The sequence below is a fragment of the Pimephales promelas genome, chromosome 20 (assembly GCF_988280905.1).
Source record: "Pimephales promelas chromosome 20, fPimPro1.hap1.1, whole genome shotgun sequence".
Taxonomy (NCBI): domain Eukaryota; kingdom Metazoa; phylum Chordata; class Actinopteri; order Cypriniformes; family Leuciscidae; genus Pimephales; species Pimephales promelas.
The window spans coordinates 21926542-21943125 of record NC_142788.1 but is presented as its reverse complement, the minus strand read 5'-3'; the positions used below and the strand labels follow the sequence as shown (position 1 = coordinate 21943125).

At 38.9% G+C, this 16584-nt stretch overlaps 1 protein-coding gene across 2 annotated transcripts in view; it reads left to right on the top strand.

The window, feature by feature from the left end:
* znf385a (zinc finger protein 385A) overlaps nucleotides 1–16297 on the top strand; it is a 68057-nt gene extending 51760 nt beyond the window's left edge. For both annotated transcript variants that reach the window (XM_039652201.2, XM_039652202.2), the window contains 5 exons: nucleotides 2821–2992; nucleotides 10474–10794; nucleotides 15451–15635; nucleotides 15752–15844; nucleotides 15981–16297. In XM_039652201.2, the coding sequence (XP_039508135.1) occupies nucleotides 2821–2992; nucleotides 10474–10794; nucleotides 15451–15635; nucleotides 15752–15844; nucleotides 15981–16205 (996 nt within the window). In that variant the 3' untranslated portion in view covers nucleotides 16206–16297. The remainder of the gene's footprint in view (nucleotides 1–2820; nucleotides 2993–10473; nucleotides 10795–15450; nucleotides 15636–15751; nucleotides 15845–15980) is intronic.
* The last annotated feature ends 287 nt before the right edge of the window (nucleotides 16298–16584 follow it).

The following is a 16584-nucleotide window of genomic DNA, read 5'->3' as shown; positions in this document are numbered from 1 at the left end:
GTACACGCCGTTAAATGTCAGAGCGAAACGAAGCAAAATGTACAGTAGATCTACATCTGGGAAGCGATATTTTTTTTTCCCTAGGATGGCAGGGGAAGACTCATAAATGCTATTAACCCAAGTGAGGGGTAGGTTTAGGGACGGGGTTGGGGTAGGTCATATATTTATATATACAGTAATGTAACGTTAAGTCAACGGCGTTCATAAACACGCTGAAAAGCGATTATGTGTGTTGATAGCACGCCAAAACTGGAAATACGAATTGGCGTGTCATACATGCACCATTTCATGAGATTAGTCTGAAAAGGACAACATAATCAGTCTAGTCTGATTCCCGAATCTTATGAACCTGTTCTTTTTAGTGAATCAAAATGTTCATTGCAACCAGTGTACTCTCAAACTCTCCAAGAAATGACTTCAATGGATCGGTTCTTTTTAGTGAACTCGAAAACATACCGTGTATACAGTGTTGACAGATTCCTGAATGAATGATTCTAATAAGCAGTTTCTTTTTAGAGTATCAAACGAATACAGCTTACAATTAACTGTGAGAATTTTTTCATTCATTAAACAATGTGTAAAGATGCACAGTATGAGTTTTGTCAGAAGTATTTAAAAAACAATTAAATGTTTCCTCATGTTTTCATTGTTGAGAAATTTTGTGTGTGCATATATATATATATAAAGCCAATTATTTGATTTAATTTACGACACCTCTAAAAGACGGTCAATGTAAATGCATTATTAAATAATTTTATTCTTATTCGTATTCAAATATTTAAAAAAAATACAGCATTTTTTATTAAATATTTAGTCCTTACTAAAAGAATTGCTAAGAGGAATTGGAAGTAGAAACTTAAAATTCTTAACTTTTACAATCCCTAGTCACAGACTGTTTAAAACAATACTTGGAATCTCCAGTATTGACTGCATTCTCTGTAACTCATGGCTGTGATTACCGGCATAGACAGTTGGAGACTGTTGCTTGCACGTGGCAATGGCATGAACTGTGTTTCTCTTTTGTTTTTGGATTTTTTTCTTCCCTGTTTCATGTCTAATCAGTTTTACATTCATTTTCATTTTTGTCTGTGTTACCACTGTCTACAAAACATATAGAGCACCTGTGCTTTAGCCCCATATACATTGGGTTTCCGCCAGAACCACATGGCTCTCTTCTCCTCTTTCCTCCTTAATCCCAGGGATCGCTGCTCTTTTAGTGCTTTTTTCCCACATCCTCCTCAGTTTCCTGTAAGTCAAGCAGCTTCTTAAAACCCCCGAAGGCTTCGATTACAGACCACCAGCTATATAAGGTTCTGTCATCACCAATTACAGCCCACAACCTGCCACAACAGACAGGAAGGCCCAACCTAATGCCATTCCCTCAAGTGTACCCTAACGGTCTTAAAGGCCTATCCTAGCTGTCTTAATCTCTTTGTTCCCATGAGTCTCTGCGGGGTTTCCACGCCTCTTTTAATGTTGTGAGCCCTAGATGACACTCTGGTATGAGTCTCTTGGTCCTGCTCCCAGTGTCTGCAGCAACGGTTGTCAACTCATTCTCAGTTTCACACAACAGCTAATCCAGCCATTTAATAATCATCATGTTTGTCCTTATGGGACTGATTCTGAGGCCATGGCTGTTTTGGGAAGCGGCTGATAGTTGATCTGTTTGAAGCGTGCTGCTGGGAGGTAGGACAGATATGCATTGTGCTCCCCTGTAACGAGGATGCATCTCTGGAAATATCTCCTCGTGTGTTCCTGCTAGAGGTCAAGTCAGCATGATCGATGTGTGGACTAGATTGTGCCACATCAGAGAAGTGGAATTGTTTATGCAGATTAGAGCTTTCACAGTAGTCAACTGTCTTATGTTTCCTTTGGTTTTGCACTGTTACTGCACCGACCGCTGAGACGGCTAAATATGTCCTTTCACTTAACAATGGTCTCATTCTCTCTACTTATGCAAACACAGGGTTGATAATGAAATCATGGAAAAAGTCCCCATATTCTTTTCTCTAATGGTATACGTTTGTGTAATTTATTTTATTACAACTACTAATAAATTAAATATAATTAGTAGTGTTAACATTATGCGTAATATAATTAAAATATAATTTGTATAATTATTTTTAAGACACGTAAAAGCAGCCCATTAAGACAGTCAGGTTCACACTCACAGAAAATGGATGCCACATGGCATCAGTGTCCTGGGACTAACATGTAGGTATAAGTAGGGTTGAGTATTGAGAATCGAGTATCGATTGGAACCGGGACTAACTTTCCGTTTTTCCCGGAATCGTTCAAAAGTTAAAATTTCGATTCCTAGTTTCGATATTCACAGTCTGCCGAGCGGAAGAAGAAACCACTGAACAACATGTTGGCATAACTGCACGAGTCGAACATGACTAGCTTACGACGGCGGTCCAAAGTGTGGCTTCACTTTTCTGAAAATAACGAAATCTCGGCAAAATGCTAAATTTGAGACAAAAGGAGTATTTGTGACAAAAGGAGTATTTCCTTCAGAAAGGATTATTTCCTTCAGAAAGACCGTTGGTTAGAAAGGTTAGCTAAACTTTTTTGACCCTGCCTCTTAAAAGAATCAGAATCGAGAATCGTTAGGAACCGGAATTGAAACAAGGAATCGGAATCGGAATCGGAATCAGAATCGTTCAAATTCAAACGATACCCAACCCTAGGTATAAGCCCATGTAATATCATCCAGTACCAGATGTCAAATTTCTGTTTTGTTTCTATGTAGCTCCTTGTGGATTTTGAAAGGTGTGCTCATAGAATGTTTAAGCATCATTACCTGTGTGTTCATTTCAGAGTCAGGCAGAAGCCCACTACAAGGGGAACCGTCATGCTAGGAGAGTCAAAGGCATCGAGACCTCAAAGAGCCGACCACAAGAGAGTGACAAACCTCCTCCCGGGCCCGTCTCGTCCCCCTCCCCTACGGGACCCTTGCTGGCTGTCTCAGACACTGAGCTCAACAAAACAGGTAAGAGCTTGAGAATAAGTGGCTTTGTATAATATAGCGATTGTAAAAAAAATGCACATCTGGTCTTCTGTGCTCACTTTCACAGAACCTTTGGAAAGTAAAAACATTCATTTGAAGAATGTAAAACTACTGTAGGCAATGTATTCTGCTTCAAAATTCTTAAAAGAGTTGACTGGAAAGCGAGGATACGCTAATTCACCCTATGAATCAAAACTAGGACATGAAGAAACGGCAAATATTCCATCTGTGTGTGGTCTGACCTCACTCTTCAACAAGCAACCAATCGAACATTCCCATCGCTGAAGGTCTAGGGTCTGTTACAGGGCGAAACTGTACAATAACAGAAATAGACAAAGACAACATGTCTAAGTCCCAGAACAATATTTAAAATAGCTAGTTTATGAAATATAAGATGGTGCAATCCTTGTTGAAACATCTTAAGGAAGTCTGTGTAAAGGTCTTGAACATGGACGACCTTATTCAGAGCCTAATTTTACTAGAGTGGCGTGACTGACCATGACCACTTGATTTACAGCTTTATTAGGAAGGCCTAGCTGATGTGTTTATGGAGCTGTGTGCAGGGTTAATAGGTATTAAAAGCTCATTTGTCTCTGCATCAGAATAAACTTTGGGATTAGGAGGATGGGTTGGAGCAGAGGACGTTTGTGAGACTTAGATTGTGAATATAAAAAAGTTCAGAGGTCTGAGGATTAGTTAGGAGGGAGAAGGGAAACATCACAGTTGATCTTGGTTTAATGAGTGATTAAACACTGACAGATCATAATGATGGTAAGATAAAATGGGGGTGAAGAGTTGCCAAAGGGTGGGTGCCTGTTATATGCTGGTTTTCTTTCCCCATGTCTCCGCTCCCTGCACTTTCCATCATTGCCAAGCTTAATTTGTATCAAACCATTCACCCTCACAATTGGTAGATGTTTTATGAGAAGCTTTAAAGTGTTTAAATTTAACTGCCTTTAAATTTAATACGGTGATTTGGTGCTCAAGAAACATTTTGTTTTATTATCAATGTTGGCAGCAGTTGTGCTGCTTACTGTTTTGGTGAAACAAAACAAAACTATTGTTTAGTGATTCTTTGAGAAATAGAATAGAATTTGAAATTTGAAATCTAGTGTCATATTTTTAGTCAGGACAACTTAACATTTTAAGTGAAGTCAAGATATTTAAATGAGACAAGTAAATTAATTAAACTCAAACTTTTTTACGATTACAGAATGACTGCTTTAATTCCCAACTCCCCCTCATCCTGCTCATGGTCCCTGTCACAGATGATAGTATAGCCGTGTCTCTCACCGAGGGATTTGCCTGTCCAGAGAAAACTGTCTACAGTCCTCAGGCCGAGAAAAAAATTCCAGCGGGAGAGAGCCAAAACAAACCGGCCATGATCTAAATGTGAAACCAGATACATATGAAAGAATGCCGTTTTCCATCCAAAGCTCACTCCCATGACCCCGACCCCTAGCGGGCTGGTGGCTCGCTTGTTTGTATATCCCGACAATCACTTTGTTTTAATGCCCATAATACTAGTTTCACAACAGAGTCTTCATTGAGCTGCCAACCCCTTGAGTCATGACAGCTGCAGTTCCATCTGGACATTGCAATCTCAGCGTGTAGAGAAGTGTGTGTATATGTGTGTGATATCGTGCAGTGTAAATTTATTTAGAAAAAGTTTAGAGCTCTCTGAGTGTGTTTCTCTTCATCTCTGCCCCCCCCCCCCCCCATTCCAGTCAGAGTTTACAAGCATGCAACTAGATATTGGGGATGCATCAGGGCTTGGTACTTGGGCCTAATCATTATATCTCACATGTCTACACATCAAGCTTTCTGCTCTCTCTCTCGGTGTGGGTTTTTATGTGAAAGCTCAAGGGGAGAATTCCCACGCTTCATGAGAAACCCAATGTCGTGTTGGACCTCAGCTGCCGGAGATGTAATTTATTGATGATTTTCTTTCACGCATCAGTAAAGCCAGTTTTGTTTCTTAGAGGTAGAAAGACAATACTCAGGCCAATGGAGTCACCTTTTTAGTGGTTATAGAGTTTCAGCTGCCTTCTGAATGTTTCCTTGACTGTCTCCTGAACCATTGATAATTTAAAAGGATAGTTCCCTCCCCAAAATTTTGTACACTGCCGTTCAAAAGTTTGGGTTCAGTTAGTTTTTTGCAGCAGCAAATAGTATCAGAATGCATTCTGAAGGATCTTGTCACACTGAAGACTGAAGATGGCTGCTAAAAAAAATACATTTTAACATATTAAAATAGATTTTTTTTAAATAATATTAATAGTATAATTTACACTATTAATTCCACATAAATATAGTTTGTACTTAGATACATTCTTAGCTCTTTTATAAGGACTTTCACCTGTAGTTTATCTAATTATGATGTTTGCTTATTCCTTATATTTACATTTCCCGTGTTAGGGACGCTTTTATTCTAGTAAATTCTAGTTTATTCTTTGTTTGTAAGGCTTGAACGCAGCTAACAGGGCCCATAATAGCATGGATGGCAGGAGGTTTGGCATTGAACCGTCTTAGCACTCTGTTTGTCCCCAAGATCCACTTCTGCACAGTCACTCTGCTTAATGAAGCCATACGTCTCCAGCAGTCTTCTACACATCTGGAGATTGTATAAAGACAGAAGGCTGCACGACACTCGTCTGGGCCTCCATATTTCACAGCATAAACTTGAAGTGCCATTAAATTCCCTGCTAGATCTTTCTCCATCTCCGACAACATGGTTCTGCTGAGGTAAAGTGGCAGAATCTCCACATTTTTACATGCAGATTCTATAGAAACAAGAGGATTGTTTGGTAAACAGGCCTGCTCTAAGATGCAACTGGGAAACAGCGATCTGAGTGAGGCAAATGAATGCACCCATCTCCATAATTAATAAGTCCCAAAGCTCATGCAGGCATCTTGTTTCAGGGTTCTTTAATCATTAATGGTGGGCAGGGTAGGAGTGGAGTAAAGGCCGGCCTCTTTTCTACCTGACCCCTCGAATATCTGATCCACCTGGATGGGTCACAACCAGACCCCTCCTTCACCACATCACGCTCCATCTTCTCCGCTATAGCTCTGTCAGTGGCTGTGAAACCAGAGCAGCATTAATAGCAGGATTAGTTTACTGTCTGGACACTGAGAGATTGTTCTTGTGGGTTCAGGTTTTGTATGTGGAGTCTGTAACTAAGCGATCATAATTCTACTAAATGCACAGGCATCATTTACACTTATTGTCAAGGCCAATTTTGTCCTAATCAATAACTGGAATAACTCACAGCTTGATGTGACTAATAGACAAAGCTTTTTCCAATTGTTCTGCAGGTGTTTTCAGGCTGTTGTTGTCACGATACACACACGGGTAACAGAAAAATCCATCAGTATTATCTTTATTAGGATAATCTGTACTCACAACCAGTCCAGGCAAGGATCAAACTCCAAATAGACCATCCAAACACAAGAACAAAACAGCCAACCAGAATTACATAACTGACCTGACATATAACAAGGACTCCGTGACAAACACTGAAACAAACAGGGCATATGTACACACAGATACTAACAAGGTGATGGGAAACAGCTGTGTGTGATGATCAGTGACTCAGTGAGTGACAGAACAGGATGATGGGAAATGTAGTAAATAAGTTTTGGACACCGTAGAGGAAAAGGAGCTCCAGTGGTTACCCAGGGAAATACAAACCAGACACTGTGACAGTTGTGTGTTATAATTAAGTTACAATCCAAAAGAATTTCTTATGTTTTAAATAAACAGCTTTGACATGCTCTCCACATCCCATTGTACCTTGCTATCAGTTATGGTAAAAATAGTTTTTCTGCTACTATATTGTCCTTTACAACCATGCAGATATACAGCCATATTGCACTGCTAGTCTCGTGTGATATTGCTCTATTTGTTTTATCAAAATGTATATTAGGGTGGATTAGAATACCGAACGGCATGTATTCAAAGCTAAACGGTTCAACCAAAAATCATGAATGGCAGATAAGTAAGGTATCTTTATTCATTATTAACGCTTATTCATTTAAATGTTGAATTAAAAAACTGTCTCAATGTATCACCATTTCCACAAAAATATTAAGGAGCGGTTTTCAACATTGATAATAAGGAATGTTTCTTTAGCAGCAAATCAGCATATTAAAATGATTTCTGAATGATCATGTGATGACTGGAGAAATTATGCTAAAAATCACAGGATTTTTTTTTTTGTAGGTATCAACATTAAAATTTATTTTTAAATAGTTATAATGTTTCACAAAATTACTGGTTTACTGTATATTTTATCAAATAAATGCAGCCTTGTGCATACATTATTATTATTATTTTACATATTAAAGAAATACTGACCCTATAAGCATTTGAATGGTAGTATAACATTTATCAAAACAGTAAAAATAATTGTGACATCCCAACCAGCTCTGTCCCTGCCTCTATGCCCATGATTCCATGCCCACTGTTGATTTTCAACATTTGCACATTTAAAGCAAAATTAAAACAATATTTTGGGTTTCTGTTGGACATCTGAACTTTCATGAAAATATTTACATCATTAATAGCTTGTGTTTACAGCGGCTGACTCCTTCAGCAGTTGAAGGAAAGCGGGTGTTAATTTAAGCATTAAATATGAGTCCTCTGAGAGTGCATGTTGTGTAACCGCACTATCAAATATGCAAGCAAGAATAAATGGAGGGCAGACGGGCGCACATTGCAGCAAACATGAGGGGCATGTCAGTGAGGTGGATGGCAGCCGGCCAGAGGATGAAGAATTCTGAAATCCCCCATTACACACTCCTCCACCCCCTGAACCACGATCTGCTAACACAAACCACATGTGCACGGCCAAACCCACATTTTTCATTACACACGCAGTGTGTGTTTGTTAGAGGGTGGGGGGCCTGTAAGGGAATGGGGTGTGTTGTGGAAAAGGAGCAGTGGGAATATAAGCTCAGAGTTATAAGTTCAGGCTTTTCAGAACCACTCCTGCACTGAACACGAGTCACATGGTTCGGCCCGTCCATTCTGATGCTGTAATAGCTATTGCACAAAGAGTTAATTATATTGGGTGTTTTTTGGTGTTTTTTTTTTGAAGGGCCATGACATGAGGGTTTGCTGTAACATCCTGCATCTTCCAAAAGAACAGTATGTCATCAACCCGTGCTTTGATCCAGATGATCTTTAGAGGCTCTGACAGGAGCTAAAGCCTTGCTCATCTGCTCCGCGAACAGAGAGAGAGAGGGAAAAGTTTCCTGTTAAATGAGGGATCTGGTTGCCTCTAACCAGCTCTTATACACCTGCCATTCAGGATTTGCCTCCACTGCAAAGGCAGTTGAACTTCAAATGTCATGGTGAATAAAACCTGAACAGTGTGTTTCTTAAGGAGACACTGAGTTCGAATGACTAAGAGTTTATGTAAGATGTTGCGGGCAAATGTTTTGAAATGACAAAAACATAAGGAAATAGTAAAGTCACTGCTTACTCCCCCATGAGATTCTTCCTAAAGGACGATTTTTGCTCTTTAGTTGTCTCATATAATGGGGTAAGATAATTCACTCTGTAACGCCCTGCTCCCATTTAGGGTGTTTTTAGCAATGTACCCAATGTACAGTTAATGACAAAGCTATTGCACATGTTTTTACCTATAGGGTAGGCTAACTGATGCTAACAATGTCAGGTAAAGGGTTTGATTCTCATTGACACATGGCCTGACGAGTGTATTGAGCACTAAGAAAATGAGCTCAGAGTTACAAGTTCAGGCTTTTCTGAACCACTCCTGCACTGAGTACGAGCCACATGGTTCGGCCCATCCATTCTGAAGTTGTAATCGAGATGTGTGTGTTGATTAATATTTGGTGTTTTTTGACGGGTCATGGGGTTTATGATTTAAAAATATCTGACGGATGCATTTATTCCGCAATTGATCAAAAGTGACAGTACATTACATTTATAATGTTACAAAATATTTTTTTATTGCTGTTTAACTGACTGACAAAAAATCCTGAAAAAAAATATTGAAGAATATTAAAGGAGTAGTTCACTTTGAAAAAAACTTTTGCTGATAATTTACTCACCCCCATGTCATCCAAGATGTCCATTTCATCCTTTCTTCAGTCGAAAAGAAATGAAGGTTTTTGATGAAAACTTTCCAGCATTTTTCTCCATATAATGCACTTTACTGGGAACCAAACGGTTCAAGGTCCAAAAGACAGTTTCAGTGCAAACTGTTGAAAGGGCTTTAAACGATTCCAGACGATGAATAAGGGTCTTATCAAGCGAAATGATCGCTCATTTAAAAAAATAAATAAATAAGTTTAAGTTTTATAAGCTCAAATGCTCGCCTTGCTCTGGTCTGTGGTGCGCGTTCGTGACTCTCCTGTTCGAACTCGTTTGTCAATATGAACGAATCTTTTTTCGTGTCATTTGGGTCATTCAACAAATGAAATTAATGAACTGAATTGGAAAAAGATTTGTTCATTTTTATAAACGAGTTCAAACAGGAGAGTCACAAACGTGCATCTCATTACAGAGCGAGGCGAGCATTTGAGCTTATAAAACTTAAACTTTGTTATTTTTTTTAAATGAGCGATCGTTTCTTTTGATAAGACCCTTATTCATCGCCTGGAATCGTTTAAAGCCCTTTGAACAGTTTGCACTGAAACTGTCTTTTGGACCTTGAACCGTTTGGTTCCCAGTAAAGTGCATTATAAAATGCTGGAATGTTTTTATCAAAAACCTTAATTTCTTTTCGACTGAAGAAAGAATGACATGGACATCTTGGATGACATGGGGGTGAGTAAATTATCACAACTGCAGTTCAGTGCATTCAACATTGATAAGAAATATTATTTTTGAAAACATTTTAAATTTATTTTAAATTGTAATATTTCAAAATTGTACTGTTTTTACTGTAGTTTTGATCAGTGACAAAACATTTTAAAGATAGTTTAAAGGTATTTTTTTTTCTTTGTCACACATAACAGCCTTAGGTGAGGCAATTATTATGAGTTTTGCTTGCTCTACCTACTTAGTCTCAATGTCAGTCAACAGAAGCATGTTTAAATTAGCAAAGACTGCTATTTCACGTCCTGAATACTTTAAACGGTATGGTTACATATTTCTCAGCATCTCCCATTTTACTTTAGAAATTAAACTAAACAATATGCGATGGCTCATAAAAAATACAAACATATGTAAATCATTTTATTTTATGAAGTCAATTTTTTGTAAACTTGTTTTTATGTGGTCTCTAAAGGCTGGGGTTGCACACTTTAAGATGAGGTATTTGAGGTACGCCTGGTTTGAGGTTTACAGGAAAAAACACATTTCTGAGGCATGAACTGAAAGCTCTTGAATTCTTGCATAGCAGCGTTGTTATTTTCAAACATGAAACAGCAGAGCTCATTAACTTCCAGAAATACTCCATTTATATGTCATTTTGTTGTTTGCTTTGCAGATGAGACGCGGCCAGCGCCACAGTTAAACGGACCCGCGGTGGCCTCGGGGCCCGTGGCCATTTCTGCTCCCCCTACCCCAGAATCCCCCGGTCCTTCTGCATGTCCCCTTCTGTCCACCCCTGCTAACCCTCAACCACCCCCAGCCACCTCCTCATCCCCCGGCTGTGGCTCTTCTAACCCAGAGCAGGCTGGCACTGGGGCCCCATCAGTCACTCCCAGCAACCCTGAGACCGAAGAGGACAAAGCCAAGAAGCTGCTTTACTGCTCACTGTGCAAAGTGGCCGTCAATTCGCTCTCCCAGTTGGAGGCCCACAATAAAGGTAAACATTAAATTTAGAGACAGCTCATCTTGACTAAATAACTTATCCTTCTGACTTATTACACAACACATTATTGAGTCTCCAATGGGTACTTAGAGGTGGATAGATTGTACATAATCCCAAATGCTGTGACTTTGTACTATCATATTAGTCACTGTGAGACTCCATAGTATCATATCCAGCAACAATATGATGCCACAATCACTTTTCATGACGGAAAAACATAAAAAGCAAATGCAAAGGTGTACTACTGTGTTCATCTGCTTCGTTAATGGTACTTTTTATGGCGCAAAATTTACATTTTGGCGGTGGCAGGTGCATTGAGAAAATTTACCAGCCATGAATATTTTCCATTTTATATTCCATTATATATAAATCTTCCTGTCACCAAGCAATATATATAATTGCTTGCCATATTTTTTTATTTTCATGGCTTAATGCAATATATTCAAGCGCTTTGAGTACCCAGAGAAGCGCTATATAAATGTAACAAATTATTATTATTATTAAGAAGCATTCCATATAGAAATTTTATATTCGTTATTCCATAAAATATACATCTTACATGCATTCTTGATAGGAGAAGATGCGAAAGTTATGACTGATCCTTTTATTTATTATTTAAATCTAGTGATGCACCGATGTGAAAATTTGTGGCCGATACCGATAACCGATATCAACATTGCTGTTATGGCCGATACCGATATTTACCGATGTCGATATCCCTGTATAGAAAACACATAGCGAGGATTAGGGCTGCACGATATTGGTAAAAAATGACATTGTGATATTTTATTTTTCTGCGATATATATTGTGATATAAAAACAATTTCACCAGATTACTTGAATTGCTCTATTTGGAAAGAATGAATCATTCTAGAATGACTGGGGTAGTTTTGTCATGGAGTATATCCACAGAAACTAATATTAATAGAATGTAAACAAAATTTGTTAACATTCTATTAATCTATTAACCTTACACTTTACAAGAAGGTTCCATTTATTAAAGTGTACATTTAATGTACACTTTAATAAATGGAACCTTATTGTAAAGTGTTTCTGATTTATGTATCTTGAGCTCAGTGTTGGACAGATCAGTTGTTTTAACCATTCATTAAAGTGAATCGGTTCAAAGGAGTCATTAGTTCGCGAATCGGACGTGTCATTAACGGAACCACGGCACACGTTGTGTGATTATCCATGCAGTTTAGAACATCGCAGGAGATTTGTCTCGACCTATTTTTACAGTCTATGGTCTCGACAGTCGACACAGAAAACATTTCATCAACACGATAGATTTTTTTTTTTTGGTTTATTGAAAGTGTGGTTTCACAATTCACAACCAGTAGTTCAGAAGAAAAAAACTTCGGTCTTCCGACCTTTTACCATCGTGTATTCTCAACGATATTCAGTCAACTCAATTCATAAACATGCGTGAGGGGGAGAGAGAGCAAGACATTTTGAAGACGGCGCGCGTGACCGGTACTTTCACACTTGTTCCCTCCGTTAAACAAGCGAAAGACATTTTGAAGACGGCGCGTGTGACCGGTGCTTTCACTCTCTCTTGTTCCCTGAGTTAAACAAGCGAAAGACATTTTGAAGACGGCGCGCGTGACCGGTGCTTTCACTCTCTCTTGTTCCCTGAGTTAAACAAGCGAAAGACATTTTGAAGGCGGCGCGCGTGACCGGTGCTTTAATTGACTCTCGTTCCCTCAGTTAAACAAGCGCACCAGTCACTCATCTACATCACTTACCGGTCAAATATGGCTTTGGCGGGATATGCATTACGCATTAGGAAGGCTGGCAGAAAACAGCTCACCAGTTCCAGTCTTCGTGTGCTTGATGTTTAAACGCACTTGCGCTTTTAATACGCGTGCAAAAACAAACATCCCCGCCCCCACGCACGTCAAATACACAGGGAATGATCATCGGCCTGTTCACATCGGCCCTATTTTGACATCGGAACGATACCGATGTGTAAAAAATTGACCAAATCGGCCGATATTATATCGGCGGCCGATATATCGTGCACCACTATTTAAATCTCATAGAGTTGGACCATTTTTCAATTCAGTTCCTTATAAATTTGCTGACAAACTGGGAAATAACATATACTTAAAGTTGAATTTGGCAATTCGGACCTTCTGGTTGCCTTTCTCAATACTTTTACAAATGACTTCCAAAGAATGAATTATTTTAAGAAGAGTCTGCAAGATTGATCTTGTTCTGTGAGCAGCAGAAATATGCTTTGCGTAGCTCAAGGCACACTAGCAATTATGTTCATCACAGAAAAAAAACCCTTTAAACTTCTAAAACAGCCATCTTTAGAAGCTTTCACTCGCTCATGATTTATACACGACTTTATAGCACCTCTTGGTTTTCCCCCAAAGGTGTGCACAAAAACAAATGAAGTAGATCAGTTTTTGAATTGCAGTGCAGCTTGTAGTGTTTAGTTTAGCGTTCGATTTCTCGTAGTATATCGGATGCCTGAGCAGATCTCATTCTGTTCTATTATTCAGTTTGTGTCAACACAAACAACCCTGTTTGAAGAGACCAAGGTGGATGTTGAGGAGACTCTGCTGCAGAGGCACACACACAACTCTCTTTAATATTGATCTCCTCTTTTATTTATCTGGAAACACTGCAGTCATAGTTTCAGTATGCTTAGGAATTTCTCATGTTGAGCAGCTTATTGATTAAATAGTCTGTTTTTCACCAGGCCAAAAAAAGTATTTGACAATTGTTTATGTGGACTGAAAATTACACTTTGATACATGAAGCCACATGGAAGTCGTTCCTCTTGGAACACGACTAAAGTTTTAAAGTAAACATTACAAGTTATGAGTGATATCAGGGCGTTGTTGCCGATGGAAGCGTGAATTTATAATCTGGAATCAATACAGTCCATTCCCTAAATAAACTCCTAACCACAGCCAAAAATCAAATCATATGTTGTGCAGACAGCCACAGATAAAAGTCACGAGAGTTTTAGCTTACTTTATTTCTGCAGCTCTATGTCCAGACACAGCTGTCGATTCTTGTTTTATTTGTTTATTTCTCAGACGGCATTTACAAATGGCCGTAACACAGTGAAACTAGCCACACTTATTGTCTGGAACAAATTTTAGAGTAACTATTGAAAGATTGCATTTTTGAACAGCACAGAGGTCATTTGTGCTAGTTTCTTGCCTTGTCTACTCAAACCCAAAGTTAAGGTGAACTTTTGGTCAAAGGGAGAAAATGAAAATGTCTGCTATTGATTTGGCAAGAGTATGTGTGACATTTCCAATGTTTTCTTGGTTAAGAACAAAACAAAGTCATTAGTTCCTAAGGAACCCAAACATGTGGACATCACGTGTTTTTTTTTTGTGTGTGTCCATAGCTTAGCATTGACATTGTGAGGCCAGGAACATGACGGCGAAACATATAAGGAGAACCATGTGTTGCATGGCTCAGAATACAGGAAATGGAAAATTGATGAGCTTCGTTGTAATGAGGACAGCCAAATTAAAAAAAAAAATCTCAAAGACTTGAAGAATTCAGGTTTGCAACAAAGTTTTGAAATATAAAGCCAAGCAATATAACTTAATTTATGAACAGCCCATGTAACCTGGATGAAATTCAAAAAGGATATGATTTACAAATGCAAAACATTCCAATAAAAAAATGGTGTGACTGCTTATTAGACATGTGGACAGGAGGAATAAGAATCATCCCTGACCCTGACCTGAGCAGCTGCAGTCAAGGATGATTAAAAGTGGAAGATTCAAGAGCCCTCTAGTGGTCGCGACTGGATATTACAGTTCATATTATCTTTAGATAAATCCATTTAATATATTTATATTTTATTATTTCATAATATTCTCATTTTATTCTATTTTATATTGTTATTGTAATTTTATTTTATGTATTAATTAATTAATTAATTCTGTCACACTTTAGATTAGGGTCAAATTCTCACTATTAATTATAACTCCTAATTACTGCTTGTTAATGGTTAGGTTAATTTAGGTATTGTGTAAAATTAAGGATGTAGAATATGGTCATGCAGAATAATCTCTACATTAATATGTAATTAATAGTACTTACTAATAAGTTAACTAAACACTAAAGTGTTAACATTTATTTATTTATGTATACACAACTGTTCAAAAGTTTGGGGTCTTTTATACTTTTACTTCACAAGGATGCATTAAATCTTTAAAAGTGTTTTTTTTTTTTTCTCTCAAATAAAAGCTGATCTTTTGAACTTTGTTTTCATCAAAGAATCCTGAAAAATCGATCACAATTTACACAAAAAATATATTAAGCAGCAGAACTGTTTTCAACATTGATAATAATAAGAAAAAAGTGTTTCTGGATGAGCAAATCAGCATATTAGAATGCTTTCTGAAGGATCATGTGACACTGAAAACTGGAGTAATGATGCTGAAAATTCAGCTTTGTATCACAGGAATAAATTACATTTGAAAATATATTCAAATACAAAACAGTTATTTTAAATAGTAATAATATTTCACAATATTGTTGCATTTTTGATCAAATAAATACAGCCGTGGTGAGCATAAAAATCTTACCAAGCCCAAACATTTAGACAGTATGCGCATGGGTTTTCATTGATAAAAAACACCTTTTGTTTTTCTCTGTGCTCCTCAGGCACTAAACACAAAACCATTCTGGAAGCCCGCAGTGGACTGGGCCCCATTAAGGCATACCCTCGCTTGGGTCCGAAGCCCAGCGGGGAGCAGGGAGGCGGGGCCTCAGACCCCAATACTCAGGAACGCACCTTCCACTGTGAGATCTGCAATGTGCGGGTCAACTCAGAACTACAGCTCAAACAGGTGAGCGAGGGTTATGGTCTTCATATATCATGAAATAACATTAGTCTGTGTGCTTTAATATGCCCGCCATGCTGTTTATACTAAATAAAATTGTCATCGATGGACTATGTTTGCAGCACATATCAAGTCGACGGCACCGGGACGGAGTGGCAGGAAAGCCAAACCCCCTCCTGAGCCGACACAAGAAGCACAGGGGAGCTGACCTTGCTGTAAGTGATAACCGAACCTGATACTGGTTACAATCCTAATTTAAATGTGCTATCATGCACTGAAAGTTATATTTCATAATTGGATGTCAAATTACTGGATGAAATCGCTGAGTCATAACATTTTTATCTTATATAGGATCTCACCAAAGCATTAGGCGCCGGTCTCCTGCCGAGTCCTCTGGCCGTTGCTGCGGCAATGGCAGCGGCCGCCTCCAACAATCAACTGGCTCTCCGCGCAGCAGCCCCCACCCATCCGCATCATCACCTGCTGCAGGGTCCGCCCCTCAGTCACGCCATCTTGAGACCAGCTCCGGGGCCCATACGCACCTCACACGGTCCGATCCTGTTCTCGCCGTACTGACTCCGCCCTCACCCCCCTTAGCCAATCACAGCCAGTCCGGAGCCTCACCTCCAAAAGCACACTGTGACGACGAAAAAAAAAAAATAGCGAAACATCACAGAAATGACTAGAATCGGCTCATCAACAACAACTTCAATCATCAAACCAAGCAGAAGGGTCGCAAAGTGGGAGCAATCACGAAGCAAAGTGCAACTGGCGTTCCAACTCTCTTTTCACCACCCTTAACTGCCTCCTCCATCTCCGTTCGTTTGATTTGAGAGATTTATTTGTTGGTGGATGAATGGACAAATGCAGGGATTGTTGGAATAGAGCAATATTGTATGTATCTGACATCCTTGTTCCTTCCCTCTATTTATAACTCATACTGTGAGGTAGCAGA